At 32.7% G+C, this 21,925-nt stretch overlaps 1 protein-coding gene across 2 annotated transcripts; it reads left to right on the top strand.

Annotated features, from left to right (window-relative positions):
• The first annotated feature begins 588 nt into the window (after positions 1 to 588).
• Positions 589 to 20,275, top strand: LOC124355123 (peroxisome biogenesis factor 2). 2 transcript variants are annotated; one of them, XM_046806085.1, is made up of 8 exons: positions 589 to 669; positions 3,511 to 3,628; positions 5,593 to 5,670; positions 11,737 to 11,796; positions 12,491 to 12,670; positions 13,381 to 13,578; positions 17,813 to 18,019; positions 19,737 to 20,275. In XM_046806085.1, exons 2-8 carry the CDS (start codon positions 3,569 to 3,571, stop codon positions 19,842 to 19,844), a joined length of 891 nt encoding a protein of 296 aa, XP_046662041.1. In that variant the 5' UTR covers positions 589 to 669; positions 3,511 to 3,568; the 3' UTR covers positions 19,845 to 20,275. The 2 variants fall into 2 exon arrangements, with proteins under 2 accessions (XP_046662041.1, XP_046662042.1); XM_046806086.1 differs by lacking the exon at positions 589 to 669 and adding an exon at positions 1,330 to 1,415.
• The last annotated feature ends 1,650 nt before the right edge of the window (positions 20,276 to 21,925 follow it).

Below are 21,925 nucleotides of genomic sequence, written 5' to 3'. Positions count from 1 at the left end.
ATAACTAGTGAACATTAAAACTAAAACTACATTTGTAGGCTACATTTTGTGAAAGATTGTATCTACGTAAGAATACAAAACAGCATGACATGACTAAGAACTACTACTGTAACCAGGGCGCATTGATTCAAGTCCATGCATCAAATGAAAGTATAATATAGAGTTATGTCTTATACAGATAATAACACTAAACACATGCAGAAATCAAAAAACATATTAATTTAAATAATCAAGTAGAATTAACCTAGATCCATTTATTATATGAACATCAAGGCATTTCCTGGTCTCATACCTATGTACACGTTCATTAGTGATGTATCAACATGCATAAGGCCGTGCATTAAGACATGCAAAGGCATCACCATCCCTATAGTAATAATATTTAAAGCATTAAAATGTGGTTACTAACATGTATCAATTAAATGTGTGGCTTCATGCTATAAATTCCAAACCAAGAAATAAATTTAAAATACTTTTTAAAATAAAATAAAATACTTAAGGGTTCAAAGAGGCTTTTTGGTTTTCAAACCTAGCCTATGCCAAGTGGCATCAACAAGAAATAGAAAAAAAAAAAAAAAAAAAAAAAAAAAAAAATACAAACACAAACCCAATCTGCAAATCATAAAAAAAACTAACTAACACTAAAGAACAAGCAGAAACAGTGCAGTAGTGAGTACATTTAATCATTTCTATGGGTAGGGTCCAATAAGCGGACCCGGTTTTTTATATCGAAATTGGCAAACGATATTACTTAATCATAACCATCGATATAATCAATCGATACTGATAAATTATTAACAATTAACTCAAATAATCTATATGAACAGCTGTAAACACTTTCAAATAATACAATTAATTAAGGTAATATTTTAAATTTCACATAAGTAACATTGTGTATTAAAAATGGCTGTCAATCTTAGGAAGCTTCACGAAATTGCTTTAAAAGACGATAAAACATGTTTTTATGGCTTCAGAATGTTGGGTTAGGACCTAAGAATCCATTATGTGATATTTGTGGAAAGGTAACAAATGTAACTGTCAGAGGAGCTAACATGGTCGTCTTCAGATGCAAAAAAGAAGGTAATGGTGGACACAACTTTAGTAAAAACGTTTTCGTTCTGTTTCATTTAGTTACAGTTATGAGTTTCCCTGATTTTGGTTATGTTCATTTATTATTTGTTACATCATTAAATTCACATTTTAATTTAAAACATATGATTGTTATTACTTTTATATCGATTGATAGTCTATGATTCGATATGCGAATATTAGGTATCGATGATTATATTCTTCGATATAAAAAACCGGGTCCGCTTATTGAACCCTACCCATTTCTATTATTATTAGCATAATATTCAAATAGCAATACTCTACTTACTGTACTGTACTACTTACTACTTTACTTAGGAGTTATGGTTAGTATTTTCAGAAACAGATATGGACTAAAAGTAAATAATTTATTAGTTAGGCCTATATATGCTTCAAATGTGAAGATTAGGTTTAGATTTTATGCTTTGTTCATACTATGTAATGCATGTTGTAGGTTCCTATTATCATTGCTCCTTTCTAGCAATCAGAAGTAAGTTAATTTTCTGAAAAGAACAAGTATATTGTATAGATGGTTGATCCTCAACTCGAACACTGTTATGCATTCGCGTTTCTACTCCGACATATATATTTGGTAAATATTAGGATTTGTGACACCTGTGATTAGGAATTAAAACCACCTGTGACAGTATATCTTACGTAAATTGTCTTTGTCACATTACATTTTAGTTCAGACACTATTAACTTTTGATCCCAACATCTGTATGTGCACATCAAAAATATTTTGCATGAAATCTCAGTGGCTGTATCGATGTTGAAATTTCATCAGCCATTTCAGTTTAAAAACAATGTTTCGGTTAAAAAGGTTTTCAAATGGAGGTTTTACTGTATTTCTGATTCTTTGCTATTAACCGAGGTCACTATTTTTGGAAGAGGTTTTTCTTACCGCGGACTCAAAAAAACTGTATTAGCTTAAAAAAAAACTTTAATAAGTGACCTTTGATTGTTATTATAGAACTATTCGATATATAATCCAAATTTGATGTTATATACTAATCGTACGAAACAATAATTATAAGTAATACATTAACAACAAGAATAATACATTACAATTTTTGGGTAGGGTCCAATAAGCGGACCCGGTTTTTTATATCGAAGAATGTAATCATCGATACCTAATATTCGCATCTCAAATCCTAGACTATCAATCGATATAAAGTATCTATAGTTCTCAATAACAATCATATGTTTTAAATTAAAATATGAATCTAATATTTACAGTGATCAAACAATTTATTATAACCAAAATTAGGAAAACTGAAGACGACCATATTTGCTCCTCTCACAGTTACAGTTGTTTCTTTCCCACAAATTTCACATAATGGGTTTTTCCGGACGATTCCAACATGTTGAAGTCATGAAAAACATGTCTTATCATCTTCAAAAGCAATGTCGTGTAGTTTTCTAAAATTGACTGTCATTTTTTAATAATCAAATGTGACTGATATAAAATTGAAATATTACATTAAGAGTATTATTTTAAAGTATTTACAGCTATTGATATAGATTATTTTGATTAATCGTTAAAAATAATTAATCAGTATCGATTGATTATATCAATGGTTATGATTAAGAAATATTATTTGTCAATTTCGATATAATAGCCTAAACCGGGTCCGCTTATCGTTCCCTACCCCAATTTTTAATAACATAAATATAACAATAACATTACAAAATAACAAATCCAACTATGGCCTAGACCTACACATCACAAATATGTTACAATATTTATAGATTGCACGGATAGCAGTGAGCAACCGCTTTTGTGAAGACAGTAACCAAACCCACACGTATATCTAGAAATTTATCACATCATTTCCTCATATTCATCGTCATTTTCAAATTCTCAACAAATTAGTTACTTCTTGCTGTTAATTGTTTACATAACAAATGACTAACTAATTAGTAGGAATCATGTTTTATTTAATAAATTGTAATATCCAATTATTCATTCGAATAAAAACAATTAAATCATTCTGTAAAACAACGGAATAAAGAGTGTAGGCCGCTTATTAAAGTCTACCCCCATATTATTAGAAAGAACAGACATTATTTGACTTACCGTGAAAATTATATCAATAGAAGGTGGCCACTCTGCCCCTATCTACTATTTGCTATAGGATTATAAAAGAAGGTATTTACATGCGTACATATCATACAGAGTAGATATAATAGTAGATAAGGAGAAAGTAGACTCCTCGCCAACATCACTTCCTTTTGGGAGGCTGAAAACAAGAACTGATTATCATACTGACATGTAATTTTCACAGTAACTCAAATAAAGTCTGGTATTTCTAATAATGAAGTTTTTAAGGAACCTGGTAAGAAAAACTCTTCCAAAAATGGTGGCATCCGAAAGTACTGATGTTTTATTTAGTGAATTATCTCATTTATTATTTCTAGGTTTGTCACTTTTGACACACTCAACATAAGACATTGATTGCTTCTCAATGAAAACATCATGGGCAGTCCTGCTTCCAATAATTATGTTCATGAGAAACCGGCTGCTCGTGTAACTGTTGTAAGTAGCTTTTCTAAACTAGGTTATGTTATGTATTTTTCGTATTTGAAGGCCTAGTTATTATTATTTTGATATTATATAAATTTACGTATATTAATTGTAATTGGCACATTTTAATGGTTGTCTTTTAATTTCGTTAGGGATCGCAAGGTTTACTACCACTCTGTTTCAAAAATTATTCTTTTCAATGAATTCTAAAAATAATTTAATCTTTAAATGCCAATTGATTATTCTGTAACTGGCAGATTCATATTTTATAAAATATATTTAAAAAATCTTTGTTTACTGTAAATCTACACACATATTTGGTACAAAACTAGACATCTGGCTGGCACTCATGCCAGCTATTGAGCGGCTTTTAAAATTGTTGGAGCCAAATTACTTGTCTCAATAAACAACAATTTTGAAGTAGTAAAAAAATGAAAAGAAAAAAAAGGACGTCTGGTCACCTTAACTACAATGAATGATAATAGGGAATTGTGCAAATTGAGGGACGATCCATTGATTACCAGTAGCAAAATTCTGTAATTAATGCAATATCCATTGATTACTAGTTGGAGAGAGAGATTTATTTTTTTTTTGTTTTTTCTGCAGAAACATTATATTTAAATAGTTTTGCTCACCAGTTTTTGTTACCATACAAATTTTTAAAAAATGACTCTTGGATTAAGGAAAGAATTATTTTTTCAATGTTATATCTTTTATATGGTAATGCTCAACGTCTTAATGACTTAGTTGTGTTTGGCTGTAACAGAATAAAGAATTCTAGTATTTGAATGACAAATCAGTTTGAAGCTTTAAATTATACTTTTCAAAATGAAATATTATGTGGGTTTTTTTCCTCTAAAAATACGAAGGGCGATCATAAAACAAGTTTTCTTTGTTTTTAAAAATAGAAAGCATGGTTTTTTTCCCTAGCACAATATATTATATTGTTTTAAAACTTGTGCTATTTTTGTACTTAATCACCATTTTTATTTAAGCACTTTTTTCAATGGTACTAACTACAACTTATGTATGCTTATCCCGTAAAAGTCTGCTGCCAATGCTTTTGGGAATGGAATAGTGGGTAGGGTGTGATAAGCAGACCCGGTTTTTTAATATTGAAATCCAAACGATATTACTTAATCATATCCATCAATATAATCAATCGATACTGATTAATTATTTTGAACAATTAACTTAAATAATCTATATCAACAGCTGTAAACACTTTCAAGTAATACTCGTTATGTAATATTTCAATTTTATCTAAGTAACATTTGATTATTAAAAATGGCAGTCAATTTTAGAAAACTACACAACATTGCTTTGAAAGATGATAAGACATGTTTTTCGTGACTTTAGCATATTGGACTCGTACCGAAAAACCCAAATTATGTGAAATTTGTGTGAAAGAAACAACTGTAATTGTGAGAGCAGCAAATATGGTCATCTTCATTTTTCCTAATTTTGGTTATAATAATTTGTTTGATCACTGGAAATGTTAAATTCATATTTTAATTTATGATTGCTATTGAGGACTATTGATACTTTTATATCGATTGATAGTCTAGGATTTGAGATGCGAATGTTAGGTATCGATGATTACATTCTTCGATATAAGAAACCAGGTCCGCTTATTGTACCCTTCCCCGGAATAACTTCCTTTTTTATCTTTATTATAAGTATTACAAGTTTAGGTCACCTAAGTGTTCCTTTAAGTGGTAATCACTTGGGCCTAACTTTGAACTTTAGAAAGGATAGGAGGACATGTTGACAGTCCAGCCAAATTCTATCAGTAGTTTCTGGGTTTGATGATAAATGTGGAGTTGAATATCAGCATAAAGAAGCACCATATCTGTAGTCAGTATTCCTCAACGGTTCTGGATCACCCACCTAATTTTTACTCAGTGTGTTGGAATAATTACCATGCCTGAAGTACTATAGTCTTGTGTTATAATCTCATGGTAATATTGTTTTAGTTGGATGCAGCTGATTTTGACTCTGAGATTCAAAGGATTCTAAAGGAGCAGTTGTTGAAGATTGTCGGTACTTTATCCGTAAGTAAATTTTAAAATAGTGATCTAATTTAGATCAAAATTTCGAATTCACTATTTTAATTTCATATTGTTTTTATTTATTAGGATCTACCGGGTCTATGTGAAAAAAAAAACAAACAAACTTGTTAAAGAACCTTCTGGTTTCAGATAAAAAATATTTTAACTCCCCAATTAGTAATATTTTGACTCCTCATTGGCAGGAATTTTAATTAATTACAAAAAATATAAATTTATTTTAATAAACCTAAACATTATGTTGTAACCTATATCAATCTTTTCAGAAAACAAATGAGAATTTTTACTTTGCCAAAATAAATTATTTATAAACATGTATTAATTTTTATTGTTTGTTTATAAATGTATATAAAAAATTAAAATAATATAAACAATTTGAGATAGCCAATGTTTTGCAAATTTTATGTAAGTTCTAAAAAAATATAGATCTGTTGCATCATGCGCACAAAAGTTACAAATGGAAACATGAAATGGTGCATAAATGTAAAAATACTATATTTTATTATGTTTCAAATAAATTCTAAATGTTTGCAACAATGTTTATCCAAATAAAGCATATTGAGTCGTAGTTGTATATAGTTTTCTTTTTAAGTGAACTTCCAAATATGTTTCAGTTGAACAATAGTTGACATTTTGCCAAATGTATATGTGAATCGTGATTTGTTAAAAGGGGCCCTAGTCCATTTGGTAAAAACTTTCAGGAATTAACAAAAAACCATCTTGTTTGGAAAATATTTACTTTATCTTTTATACTTTTTTTATTTATATTTAGTTTATTACTATTTTTAATTACTGAAACAATAGATATGGTGTTTTTTGTTCATTTATATTACTTTTTAAATTATTTAAAACTATGGACTTTGTACCGTTTTAACAAAATGCACTAAAAAAAGGATGAAAAATAAACTATTTCTGATCAAACTTATGCTTTTATTGCTTACATTAGTAGTTTGGTATAGCAATTAGATTATAAAATTAGTCAAATTAACGAAATAAACATTTAATTTGATTTTAGAAAATATTTTTTGAGCCATAGTATTAGTTGGTCACTTTTTTAATGTTATAAGGTCCTCAACCTCTGGTACTCAAATCTTCTTCTTCAGCTGTTTCCAATGGGCCCATTTAAAAATTTCATTATAAAAATTCCAGATGTTCTACTGGTACATACTGAAGAGCTTTCTTGATGTCATTGGCCTTGGCTTCCTTCAAGGGAATTTTCCCTCCCGGTATGCAAGTCTGGTTGGAGCTGAAGGCGTACCTGATTGAGCAGACATGAAAAATGTTTGCTTGTCTAGGCCATTATTTGTGGATAGGCCGTGATGTGCCCTTTTAAGTCTGACCCATACACAAAGTGGTATAGTTTACTAATACCAAAGCAAACCCTACTATCTCTCTTTTCAAGTTTTTCGTCTCATCAGAAACTGTGCGGAGTTTGTAATGCTTGCCCCACCAGTTTTTGAAATCCAATATTTCATCACAGTTCACTTTCTTAACCAAAAACTTTCCTGGTAAGCTGCTTTTAACAATTTGCTCCACAACTTCATAGGGAGTGAAGAGTCTGTCATATTTCTTAAGTTGCCTTTTTCACAAGACCGAAATCTCGGTCACGTGGTAGAAAACTATGCCCCCTTACAGGAAAGAATTGCTGCACTTTTTGAAAACTGATTAGGATCTGTTAGATACAACAAAAAATCTGCTCAAGGCCTGATTTTTATTCTGCTTGTAGCAGTTGTCAGAAAATATTCTTAACTCAGAATACTGGTTTTTAGGGCAAATCATTCAGGTAGTCATTAATGAAAGAGCAGACCTCATTGGGGCCTTTTTTTGCCTCTGTTTCGTCATAGACAAACACAGTACTAATTTTTTTTTATGTTAGAAATACAAAATACGTTTATGGTCAGTTGCCTGAGATAAAAAAGTTCCTGAACTGGGACTTTAGGCAAAGATATGTTTTGCATAAAATCTATTGAAATTGATAATACATGGGGCTCTTCAGCTTGTGCCTGTTCAGAGTTTTCAAACTCCAGTGCAGAATAAAACTTTTTACTTCTCCTGATGTGGACCATTAGTTCTGCTGACGCAACACGCTTAGCTGCGTCATTCAAGTGGGGAGATTTCAACTTAAGTTTGAGTTCCTCGCAAGTGCAGCAGGTGTCAACTTGGTGTCTACCGAACCGGTAATTGAAGTGTTCCTGTACGTATTTTTTTGTAGAAACTCCTGCTTACTGCTAAGGCTGGGATACTTCTCAGTGTACAACTTGTGCATTGTGTTGTAATTTAAATCAGCACTTAATAGTATACACTGTTTTATTTAAGTAGTGTGATTCTGTTGACCGGGAACGATTCAATATGACTCTTGACTGCAGCTTTTTTTTCTAAATCAAGAGAAAAAGAAATGTGTTTTCCTCTTTTATCCTCCGGTGTCTGGCCCTTTAGTTTCAATTCTTTGATTTCGCCTTACTATTTTGGACGACACAGAAAAAACAGATAAAAAGCTTTTCATACATACGTTTGTTCTGGTGCTACCAACCAACAAATTGTATTTGTACGATGCTGATCGTTCAGTAGAGTTGTCTTTCCTTTGCCTCCTTCTTTGGACTTTACATACATAAGCCCTTGGATAAGCCCTTGGATGTACAGGTCCTGTTCATTTTTGGATTTAATATCATGGAATTTGGCAAATATATCATTTATATTGTCCTCTCCTTTTTTTCAAGGAATTTCCAACGACACCTGCACAAAACCAAACAAAATCATCAGAAAAAAACATTTGAAAATATCGAACTGTACTAGGCATACAAAAAATCAAACAAACCCATTAAAAAGTAGCAGTAACTGGTGTAGGCTACTTACCTTGCACTAGGCCTAGGCTATATCTAATAAATTTTAAGAAATCAGTAGTTTTCTATAAGTTATTATTGTTAAAAAACTTACCCGCAAGATAACTTTGGACGTTTTTTCATTCACAAAGTTTCCTTTGTGGTTTTTTGTATGCCTTTCCTTTCAAAATGAACATTTTATGATGTTCCTCTTGTAGGACTCAGGATCATATTTCCTCTTCTTTGAAATTATTATTTTCAATTGCAACTTCGTCATTTAAAACAGGAAAAACCGTCGCTTGACATGTTAAACACAAAGCATTTGACAACAAAAGCAAGTTATAACCTTAAAATGCAGAAGGTTAGTCTGGAAAACAACAACCTGGGAATGAGAAACAGCTGAGCCACAAACTAAACAACACAGCTGGAGACAGTGCTGCCAACAAACGTTTTGTTAAAGGGGCACAAGTCCCGGACTAGTGCCCTTTTAACAAAACTTGCAATACCAAATAAGCTCTGTAGCTTATGCTATGTGGTGGATTTGTGCCTTTCTAAAACAGTTAGATGAATCTATGTCTGAAGAATGCAAAACAGTGAAAAAGTGAAATTTCTCAAAAAAATTCACTAATGCCCTTTTAACAAATTGCGATTCATGTTAATAAGTTTTAGCCAATAGGCTAGTCTAAATGAAAAGCACAGTTTGTAATTAGAGTAAAATAAATATTTATAATGGAAATTTCAATAAAACAATAATTTTAATTACTCAAATTTATTTACAGGCACTATAGTACATAAGTAAAACCACAACACTAAATCACGATATTATACCATAAATTACAGAGTAAACACAATGCAAGTTATGTTTGTCTGCCAAAATGGCCAACTTGCAAATTAAAGTAGTATTTCAACCGGTAATGCCAGTATAAAAATCAACAAATATAACTATAAAAAACACAATTACAGAACAAATTAAAGAGTGTTACTAACCAAACATGTAATTTGCATCTAACGAATTCATCGGCTGACAGACCATGATAACGTCGTTATCATTCTAAAGACTTATGAGGAAGAAATCAAATCGCAGAGTATCCAATATGTTTATAAAATCTACAGCGAATATCATCTTTGTACACAAAATCAGTCATTTCATTTTTAGTACATCATGATCTACATGGTTAATGAGAAAAACATATTAATAATGAGTAGATTCCTTACTTTACTCTTAAGATTCACTAGTACAAAATCACCTTTATTAATATTTTCTTGAAATACGGTATCTTATAGGCAACTGTATAAATTTATTTCCTTGTGGCATTTTTAACACAGTCAGTTAATGATTCTTGTTGAAACATCATCAAATTGTGTACATATCTACAAAAACTTGAAGAGTTTTATGTTAATTACTAATCATAACTTCTCATTTCCGTCACCACCTGTCCCCCAATAGTCTTTTAAGCTTTGATAATTATCGTGATATGTGCCATTTCTACAAGAGACCTAGAAAACCACAGGTCTGTTCTGTTGTGTCAGTCTGCAGTACATCACGTTCATGTTAAAATTTATATTGTATACTATGGATGTATGCATTTGTGTGATTGGTAATGTTTTCAAGGATATCTCGGATGAAAAACATTTTCAAAGCACTCTTGATCAAAACGATGTTGCCTTGCATGTCCAATAACACCCGGCAAACACATCAAAAGATTCAGCATTAGAGATTTGCTTCATGAGGAGCAACTGCCATTTTTGTTACTCCACATTTTCCAGGAATGTACAAATTTGTTTATGGGTCTTCCAGATTTTATTTCATCAGTGTCACTTTGGACAGTGTGAGAATTTTTGTAGTGTTCTTTAATTTCATCATCACTTTCTGTGTCTAATTTACCACCTAGCAATTCACCAATGTGTTGACCATTACTTAACAGTAACTCACACACTGTGTTAATGTTACATAAACTTTCTAGGTATAATTGCCTACTACAGCCTGCCACTACATGTAGCACTAAAAAAATTATTGTTACTTAAGAAACACCCTTGGTCGGAATGAATCAGTTTGATTTAAACTCACGCTCCTAATGGCAGTTTGAGCTGGACTAATGTGTAGTGGGAATGTAGGGAGGCTGGGCAATCTAACTGTGCAGCGAGAAATTAAACCAAAACCTTTATGAACTATTATACAGCATTAGAGATGTGTTATACATTGCATTCGATACAGAGTTAAAGATGTGATCTAAACAGTATTTTAAGTTGTTTTTCAGTTAGACATATAATTAGGGTATAAGTTTGTGATCACTTCCAGCAAGGCAGCACATTGTACCAATGTAAAGTGATTTGTGAACATTTCATGATTGTAGAAAATCCACTCTAAAATTGTTGTCAAAAATGCAAGTATCATGTCTAAGGTTATTTTACATACTTATCAAAGTATGTATTCAGTTTTCAATGGGACCAGTATAATTTCTAGAAGTTCATAGCTTTAGAAAGGTGTGATGTTTGAGTGCTGTGTATATCATCAAACAGGAACAAATAAGATACAATTTCCAGTTATTTTGTTTTTAAATTAATTTAATGACACTGTACTAGTTCCAATTAGAGATTGCAAAAAGGCGTGTTTCATTATGTATCCAAATGCTGTGTAGTTTTTTTTAGTTGGTTGTACAGAAGAAAATCAAACCTTTTGTACTTCATCGTTTAAATATTTTTTTAAATACACATTTCTCTAGAAAAACTAAAAATCTTTTGAATGCAATTTACGCATATCTTTGAAATTATATATCTTTCATAATTCTACAGCCGTAAATAAGGGTGTAACAATGTTAACATTGTTCTTATGGAATAAAACTCAAGACGTTTCACTACATCCAGCCGACACATGTAAAACAGCAATGAAAATGTTTGTCTTGCATTTTACATCTTGTACTAATGACCAATCATGGAGCCAGAACTAGACTGGATATACTTGTGGCAGAAGATGTACATGCTGTACAGATGGCGTACTAAAGCTGCCAATCTGTTCTCACTCCTATTATTGTGTAAGCAATAAGATCTCTGAAATACTATCAATAAAACATAACCAGTCAAAGTTAGGGCCAATTAGACAATCCCAACATGCAACTTGTAATAAAAATAGAACTATGTACAAAATAGGTAAAGATAGAAAAATCTTAAAATAAATTACCTTTTTATGCTTATTTATTTTATCATTTCCTTATCAACATTATTTTGGTTTCAGCCATCACTTGTGAAATGCGAGCCAGAATTAGATGCTTTACTATCTGCTGTGATATGGAAGGTAAGATGATTAGTAATACTTCCTTTTTTCATTTCATAGGATGCTAAATTTTATATCGTGGTTGATTGTGAGTTGCGAGTTATATTCTTTTAACTAAATATTAAAGAGAATGTTTGTTAATGTAGACATTTAACTCTGGGTAATATTCCTGAGATCGATCATCCAGAAGTATTACCTACTAAATTATGAGAATTGTGTCTGTGTATCTGTTTTTTTGTAGTTGAAAAATTTAAACTATTTTTATGTTGAGCTAGCTCACTGGAACAGATTTTATAAACGTGGAGGATAAACATTTTAATAGCTCTGACATCGAATTAGTAGATGATACTGATGGTGATTTAGATTTGGAACAACAATGTGATGATTTTAACAGCCATTTCCTATCAAGAAGAATATACCATTACCAACAAGGACGCACATACAAATTAAAAAATAGAACTATAAAAACAAAAAAGCTCTATAAAACAGCACTTATAACACAATTTAATTTTGTATTGTACCCAAAATGAACCAAATGACAAATAAAGACCTCATTTACAACAAATGGAACTAGATCTGAGTTTTGTACTAAGTTGGGACACTTTATTTATCTACTACAGTAAAATAAGTTATTTTATTACTTTTTCTGTATATTTATAACTGTATAGTTATTCTCTTATGATATAAGTTGTTATTTGGAATTGCACTGTTGTAGCTTTCAATGAGTCATTGCCAAGCAACGTTTGGCCAGCAGTTGCTCAGTCTGAAGTACGGGCGAGACATTACGCCAGTTAGAGCAGCCGCATGGGCTACCCTTAACATCGGTTGTCGGTATCTTAGCTACCGATCCACAGAGCTGACATCTCTCCTAGTCCCATCTCAGCACAAGAACCAGGTATAAGTGTGAGCAGGAGTTGTCTTCCTTGATTTGGTTAAAAAAAATTAAATGGTTATTGATGTGAATTGAACTGTTTATTGCAAAAACCATATTGGCGACATATTAGGCAAAACGTCTTTTTTACAGATGTTGATAGTGTCGATGCATATGCAACTTTTTGCTTAAAAACAACATTTGTAGCATGCTCACCTGTGAATTTTCAAGGTGAAAAAGTACAGGGGATAGAAACAGAGTACAGTGAAACTGTAAGTGAGCTATCTGCAAATTCAAAACTCTCTACTCAACTGTACTTCTACTCAGGGTGGCTGCGTAATATAAAGCGCTACTCTCAGATGTGGGAGTTGACCTTGGAGTCAATAGAGTCAAATAGATGTATTACTATCCTATTGTCTCATGTTACATATTAATCAGCAAATAAACTTGTTTCATTGTAAATTCCAGTTGAATAGTAATTCACCAATTCAGCATAATCTACATAGTTATTTGTTGGAAACTCCCCATAAGTGTAATTCAATCTATTCTCTTGCATTGAATAAACATTTTAAAATACACAGGGTTATATAGTGACCTAAAAAAATTAAATGAAAAATGCCTTTAATAAAGAGGCCATAATCTAGGTATAATCTAGTATCTACTCCTGTTAAGGGATAATTTATGAACATTCCAATAAACTAAAATAAAAAACATCAAACCTGATCCTGCTGTAGGTGTCTCGGCTCCTAGGATGGCTGGAGCTCTGTGTCCAGGTAGCCTCTCTACTCAACTATCTGCTGTTTCTGAGACAAGGAGTGTTCCCCAACCTGACAGATCGTCTGGTGAACATCAAACCTGTTTCTGCCACATCTATGTCTCGAGTGGTCGGTTACAGCTACATGACCCGAGAACTATTGTGGCACGGTTTCATTGTAAGTGTAGTAAACAAATAAAGCCTTAAAATGTTTTCAGTAATATTTATAATTGATGCACTGTCTTAGTCAATCACTTTTCTAAAGTTTTGCACCAGTTGGTTTTCTATTTACTACGAGGCAAGTCATTTTGCTTATGTAATGTTTTGGTGTTTGGTACTTTTATACTGTGAATCTGCACTTCTCATGATGATACAAGTATAATAGATCCATTCAACTTAAAGTGTAATGTTTTGCAAAATTTAAAGGTTTATTTGTCAGTTTTATTTTTATATTGTTTGCTTAGTTAGGAATTTGTAAAATAAATTACATATTGAGGAATTGTGCATTCAAATATTACATTAGTCATACATATTCAAACAACACCTCTAAATTACAACAGTGAAATAATGTTTTAGCTTGTGTTAAAATAGTATAATGTGTTTTGAAGTATAAACAGGTTTTGTTTTCCATTTGTTATGAATGGACTAAAATTATATGATTCAGTTCTATCTTAATTTGTATTAATATTTAGTAATATAGAATGTGTTTGTATGGTGCAGTCGATAGGAACTAGATTAAACCTTATAACCGCTAACATCACGATCGTGACATGACTTATTTGGATAGTGGGATTTCCTTAAGCAACTCTGACATCTGTTATGGTCATGGGAGGTAATCGGTGTTTACAGACAGGTATATGTCATTAAGCTACTCCAGGATCAATAATAACTAAAAAAAGATAATACGAGGCATGATTTTAAAGTAAGTACCGTTTTGATATAAAAAAATGAACAAGTAAATTTTTCAAACAAAACTTTATTTACCTGAAAGAGCATTCTTGCCTCTACTTCTGTACATAATTTTCATTATTATTAAGGCACTTGTATCTTGGGACCAGCTTTTGTATGCCGTCGTCAAAGAAGCTTGCCGCCAGACTGGACAACCACTGTTGCACAGACGTTTTTACTTCTTCATCATTGGAATGACGCTTCCCCGCCAAATGCGTCTTCAAGTGCAGAAAAAAATGGTAGTCGCTAGGCGCTAGATCGGGACTGTATGGAGGCTGGTCCAATTGTTCCCAGCCAAATGAAGTGATGAGCTCTTGCGTTCGATTTGCTGAATGTGGACGAGCATTATCGTGGAGCAAAACGACACCTGCACTCAGCATGCCACGCCTTTTTTTTTTTGAATTGCGTGGTGCAGTTTTTTTTTTTTAAGTTTCACAGTACGCGGCTGCATTAATCGTTTCACTGCGAGGCAGAAAATTGACCAACAACACACCCTGTCTGTCCCAAAAGACAGTGCACATGATTTTCTGGGCAGAAATTGTTTGCTTAACTTTGACTAGGGGATATTGAATGCCGCTATTCCATTGACTGTTGTTTTGATTCTGGTGTAACGTAGGCTACCCATGTTTCATCGCCTGTAACGATATGGCTTAAAACATCATCGCCCTCCTTACTGTAACGCTCGAGAAAGCTCAATGCACTGCCTAATCGTTTTGTTTCGTGCTCATCATTCAACATTTTCGGTACCCACCGTAAACACAGTTTCCGATAATTTAAACGTTCGGACACAGTTTCGTAGAGAACACTTCTTGATACAGCAGGACATTTTTTCAGCTAAGGACGAAATTGTGAACCATCTGTTCTCTTTCACTTTACAGTCCACTTTTTGAATGAGATCATCGGTAATGACTGAATGTCGCCCACTTTATTCCTCATCATGAACGTTTGGGCGGCCATCTTTGAAGGCCCTAACCCATTTCCGCACCATTCCTTCACTCATAATGTTTTCACCATAAACTTCACTGATTTGACGATGAATGTCAATTGCTTTTAAGCCTTTAGCACAGAGAAAACGAATCACAGCACACACTTCACAGTCGGCGGGATTCTCGATAGTCGGCGGCATTTTAAAATCACGTAAACAAATGAAGACTCGATCAAACGGTGTCGTTATGGCGTCTGTGGCTTCCCAACTGATGTAGCTACACTATGCGCATGCGCTAAATGGCAACTGCAGAGCTGTGGCGGCGTAATTTAAAAACTGTACTTACTTTAAAAACATACCTCGTATGTAGGAAAGGGCAGAAATTAAATTACATACTGATCCTTGTTTAATTCACCTACCACTTTGGATAGCCCCTATCGAAGTTGCATTCCTAAAAACAGTATCTGTATCATAGCAAAACAAAACGAGCGACTATCGATCACACTGCATTATATCTTACCACATGTAATAGATCTGCCAATCCTTGCCTTCCACTTCAAACACAATGAACTTTGCTCAAAGAGGTTCGTTGTTTTCTTGTGTTTTCTGTTTGACACACCTGACTCTTCTTAAACATTCAAAATGCTAAAGCGGTTTAAAAAGAAACATAAAACTGGGACAAATTGATTATGTCTTCCTTGTGAACACCCTGAGTCAGCCAGGGTCTTATGGTGATGCCTGATGATCTGATGTTTGATGTCAATAGACAGGATGATGAACAGAGTTGTTTTTCATTTAAAAATTGTCTTACTGAATAAAATAATGTTAACATGTAAGCTACCAGAGCTAAGAATACGAGGTGCGACAATAAAGTAATGAGACTGATGTGAAAAAAGATTTTGCTTAAGAGTATAGTCAAGTTTAGAGTTTTCTCCTTCAAAGTAGTTCCTTCCTGATTTCACGCACTTTATCCAGCGCTTCTGCCATTGATGGTAACATTTCTTGAACTCATCTTCCAAACTCTTCTTCTGTAACATCCTCCAAGACCCTTGTCACAGGTTTTTGGACATCTTGTGTTGTTTGAAAATGGTGTTCCTTCACCGATGTTTTGTTTCTTGAAATAGAAAAAGTCCCACGGAGCGATATGTGGTGAATAAGGTGTCTGTGGCAATACTGAAATTTGTTTTGAGGTTAAAAACAGTCTTCATCTTCAAAATTCGTTCTGCCTTACTAAACATTTTATGCCAACGAAAAACTTGAGCTCTTGACATAAACTCCTCTCCATAAGCCTTCTGAAGCTTACCATAAGTTTTCATTGTGTTTTCACCCAATGTAACGCAAAAGGAAATGGCATACCGTTGTGCAATATTATGCGGTTCCATTTCCGTGACGAGAGCACAACTTATTACAGCACAACTCAAAATTAAGCAGTTGCATCGATGTGCTGCTTAGACTAGAAGTAGCTTATAGATCAAGGTTGAAGAATTGTACCTATACAAGCCTGCAGGGTTGCCACATCTTGAAAAGAAAATCAGTCTCATTACTTTATTGTCGGACCTCGTAGTCTCCTTATAATAAAAGGACCACAAGAAATGCAAACACTTATGTCTAGGGGTAATGCCATCAAGAAAAGGTACAGACAAGAAAGAGAGCTTAGCTGTCAGAACCTCCTCAAAAGTTACTCGATCCCAGAAGAATAATAAATTGTGTCTTTCAGCAACAGAGACAGGATTTCATGATTGACCAACACTCTGTTATCACACTAAAGGAGGAATTTCTCTGTCTGTGTTTATCTGTACAGCAAAATATCATCAAGTAATCCTGAGATCAGTAATATTCTTGCATATAGAATAATTAACCGTTATTTACAAAATACATGTTGACAAAAGAATGTCTTAGACGTATTTTTTTAAATATAAAGTACGTTAGTTAGTAATATTCAGTGAATGGCATTTGAAAATAGACTATAAGAATAATAGTTTTAAGAACCGAAAGCCATTTTGCACTGTATAAGCACACAACCTGTTTTTTTCTTGAAATTGATAAAGGAATTTTTTTTAAGAAAGAAACTAATTGTCAGCCACATTAGATTTTGTGGAGGTCGAAAACAGAAAATATCTAAAAGAACAATTTTTCTAACTTGATATACTTAAAACTGAACGTCAGAAAACTAGACACGGAAGCTGTCAGTCACCACTTCAAAATACAGTCATGTGGAATACCTACTGACTAAACGGCCACTTTAGGGCTCATTTTTCATTATTAAGTTGACCCAGTATGGTCTGCAACTGAATTACAAAGGAAAATCAGTTATATCGGCATTTTTTATGACTGCTTAATGTTGCAATATTGTTAGCAAAAATGTATGAAATGCAATGGCTATATTTTGTCCGGGTTGGAATTGGGACAGTGTTTCAATCTTCAGCCTCTTATGAATCGTCTCTTAACCCTGTTATTTGATTTATATTACATTAAATTCTTCTACGTAGGCTACTAAAACTCAAGCAAAATTTATTTAACCTTGATAAATATATTTTAGGAACTGTTGGTGTTTGTTTTTCCCCTCGTGAACTACAAGTACCTACAGCGGTATGTTCGCAAGTGTGTAGGCTACACCAGAGCCAAAGATGGAAGGCAGGAGAGTTTAGTGTACACTGTGGCCACCAGGTGTGCAGTGTGTCTGGAGCCCCCCGTCCTGCCCCATCACATGGGCTGTGCCCACAGTTTCTGCTATTATTGCGTTCAGGTCAGTTCCTCCCCCTCCCTCTGTTAACTATTTTTCCATTAAATTATTTGTAATTAATTGTATATTCCAGTACAGCTAACAATAACAGGGTGTTCATTTGAAAACTTCAAACTCGTATTAAAAGGCTTATAGCCCAAGTATCAAAATTCTGTAAACGGGAGTGTATAGTACTAATTGGGGGAACAAAAAAAAAACAATATTTTCAAAATGGGGGTTTTATATCCCCCATGCCCCCAAATATAACAAAAAATCAAAATATAGCATTTCCTGCATATAAAGATTTAATTTTTTCTTTATGTGTGGTTTTTGAAGACTAAACTTAAATGTTTGTTATGAAAAAGATTTTATATAATTATGTATAATTTTCAATAAACATTGAATCACAAATAGTACTTGCTCTGCCGGGACTGGAACCCGGATCTCTCACTTGCCAGGCAAGCATGTTACCACTACATCACAGAGCCCTTACTTTTTACAATTTACAAATGTATTTAAATAAGCAAAGTTTTGAACATGAATGTCAACTTTTTTCTTTCAGTAAATATATTGTCAAAAGATGTGGAAACTATGAAAAATTGCAATGAGTGTGTATTGTTGATTTTAACTCAACTATCAACATTATTACCTAAACAAATTTAAACATAGGCAACTAAATTAACATTTGCCTATTCACAGTGGAAATTTTGTAACCATTTGATATGGCTATGAACTTTACTTTGTTTATTTATTCTTCATACTCACACTGATGGACAGATTAACACTCATCTTGTAAACATGCATCACGTAAATTGACGATGATATAAGTTGATGTTGTAGGCTCCCATACATGTCAATTCATAACTTTTTTCTTATTTTTAATCTTAAGTTTTAAAAGAAGAAGTATTAAACATCTAATAAATTGTCTAATAACTTTTTTGAAAGTGGGTTTTAGTTTAAATAGATATGACTTTTAGTTCATTGATGTTCAGTTGCTATATTAATCTGCCAGTTGTTAAATGACAACAATAGCCTGTCAAAGTAGGCTACAAAGTAACGAGTTGTATTATCTACAATGGCACAATCTGTAAAATTAATTTTCTCTTTGAGTATGTCATTATTTTATTGTTATTGATGTGTTTTATAAATATATATCCGTGACAAAAATTTATAAGCTATGAACATTTGGATAAACAATTAAACAAAATGGAGTTTTATAAAGTTAGTATGGAGTAAGTACGTGTTTGCTCCAAATTAAATTTAAATCAGAACATGTATTATACATTAAGCTACTTATTTCTATAATTCATTGTAATACAAACAGAAACAGTCTGTTAACCTCAAAACTTGTCAGAAAAAGGACTTATGGAAAATATTTAAGGATTTCCATCATCACAAGAACGGTATAATTTGTTTGTAAATGGTTTAAATGTATTGTACGTCACCAGAATAATACTGAAGTATCTGGTATGAATGAAGTTACGTTATAACCAGGAAATATTGGATGGTAAAAATCTTTTTTGGCTCAAGCAAGCCTTTCACTTAATAGTATTGTTTCATTGTGTCCTAATGAAACTTACGTCTTGCAGTAAAAACTTATGTTTGTAGTAAACCGCAAAAGTAGTTGCTCACTGCATAATTGTAAAGTAATGTCAATTAAACTATGATGTTTAGTTTGTTCATGTTAAACCATTGTTTTATTAATTAAATTGTACGATTAACATTAAACTATTTGTTTCAGTCAAACCGAATGGCAGACTCAAAATTTGAGTGTCCAAGTTGCGGTCACTCAGACGAAAATCCCTCAGCAGTCCAACCTGTCACTGCAAGATTCTCCGGCAACTCATGACACTCCAGCTCCAGTGTGATTTGGAAATTATTTATAACCTGTTTCTGAATAATAGAAATACACTGGTGTAGGCATGTATGAACTTATCTGGATGAGTTTCGGATGGATTTGGCCAGAACTAGTTAAAGCAAAATTATTTTATTTTAAAAATCAGGACTGCATTACTTCAGATTTTTTTTATTGATTTGGTTTTCTTTGGCTACATAGTAATCAATAGTTCTACATGAACATCAAGATGGATTTATGGAGATGGATGGTTATTTGAGTACTGGTGGTGTTGAGTTATGGGCTAGTTGTGTTGTTACAATAATTTCTTCATCAGGTATAAATGTTAGTATCTCAACTTTGTCCACAGTTTGACAGAATTTGTAAAATGTCCACTAATACTCAGGTGGCTTTTAATTCCAGCCAATTAAAACTGTTTTCCTTAAGTTATGGTATTCATTCCATTTCACCTGGATTGCACTGGAATCTACAAAATTATTGTATTGTGCTTCTTTTACATAATCATAACTAAACAGTTATGCTTGCTAACTAAACTATGTCACAGAAAAAGAATTTATCAGGACATTTGCCATCGTTCAGTAACACTACATGTCAAGATCTGCAATCTGATCTCTTCCTATGTACATAAATATATGTTTCTATGTATACAGGGTGATTCATGAAGATATGCAGAAACGGGAGCCCATTTTACATGTAAATATAATGAAAAAAATTTATATGAACATGGGTCCGGAAATACTTTGTTACCGAGTTACGGTTAACAAAAATTTCACCCAGATTTCAGCTTACCATGTAAAACAAGATCTTCCTGAAATTATGGTAAGGTAGATTAAAGGGCAAATTCAATCATTTCGTATGGTTTTTGACCTGTTAAATTGAATAAAACAGGTCCAACAACTGTAAGTCAACTAGTTTTTGAGAAAACCCGTGTCAAATGCAAAAAGTTAAGTAAAAATACATATTTTCATCTTTGGATAACAATATCTCTATTATTGCTTATTACGTACTTATTTCACAAAGAAACAGATGAACATTTTAATAAAACTTGTAAAAATTGTATTTTGAACAAAACTGTGAATATAAAGTACACAGAAAGTGAATAGATGTTTATTTAAATTAATTTTTATTCATAACAGTACAAGGTAAAATTAACCGGAAAAAATTAATCTAACCCTATTCAAACAAATTACAGTAAATTTTCAAAAGTGTCATTGCTGACTGTAGTCCAACAGGCCTTTCCTTTAGCTGTGTAAAAACTTTATTAATACATGTCTAAGTAGCAACTCACCGGAATTAACTTTGACCTCATAAACTTTCTCCTTCATCCAACCCCATATGCAAAAATCCAATGGCATAGGATTTGGTGATCTGGGTGGCCAGTGTATAGGACCTCCACGACCAATCTATTTATTTCGGAAATGTTGATTTAAGTAGGTACAAACAATATGTGGAAAATGTGACAATGCGTCACCATTGTTGGAAGTACAGCTGGCATCGCGTTGCAAGAGGAACATCTTGTTGGTAATTCAAAACGATTCATGAAACAATTGAATTCACTCCTTAAACGACCTTACCAGAATTTCAGGAAGACCTCGTTGTGCATGGTGACCTGAAATCCAGGTGAAAATTTCGCTAGCCATAACTCGCTAACAAAGCATTTCCAGACCCATGTTAAATAAACTTTTTTTATTATGTTTACATGTAAAATGGGCTCCCACAGTTCCTGCATATCTTCATGAATCACCCTGTATAAAAAACTCAGAAATGTCATAAACAAACCAGGGCTGTTTTTAATGAATGGTTTTAGCCATCCAGTGTATTATTTCTCAGTGTCGCACCCCACATCTTTGCTAAGCAATAATGTATTTATTTTGGAACGCCTTTTTTGACAAAGGTTGCTTTCAGAATATTTGTTATTATCTATCATTAAATAATAGTATTATATGAACAGCTTCCTTAAAAAATTGTTTTCTCCTATAATGGCATTGGTTAGAATTAGATTGTGTCATTGTTTGTGATATGATAACAATGTTTATTTTTTTTAGCCTTATTAGATAGTTTTAAGGCTTTTGAAG

The sequence above is a fragment of the Homalodisca vitripennis genome, chromosome 2 (assembly GCF_021130785.1).
Source record: "Homalodisca vitripennis isolate AUS2020 chromosome 2, UT_GWSS_2.1, whole genome shotgun sequence".
NCBI classification, from domain to species: Eukaryota; Metazoa; Arthropoda; class Insecta; order Hemiptera; family Cicadellidae; genus Homalodisca; species Homalodisca vitripennis.
Note: the sequence above shows the minus strand (reverse complement) of the source record. Positions and strands in the feature narration are given on the sequence as shown.

What these genes read in the sequence shown, in the direction of transcription:
- LOC124355123 (XM_046806085.1), top strand. Translation starts at nt 3,569, where the DNA reads ATGGGCAGTCCTGCTTCCAATAATTATGTTCATGAGAAACCGGCTGCT. An exon ending in CGGCTGCTCGTGTAACTGTT is followed by an intron (nt 3,629 to 5,592) that starts GTAAGTAGCTTT and finishes ATATTGTTTTAG; the next exon opens with TTGGATGCAGCTGATTTTGA. An exon ending in TCTGCTATTATTGCGTTCAG is followed by an intron (nt 18,020 to 19,736) that starts GTCAGTTCCTCC and finishes TATTTGTTTCAG; the next exon opens with TCAAACCGAATGGCAGACTC.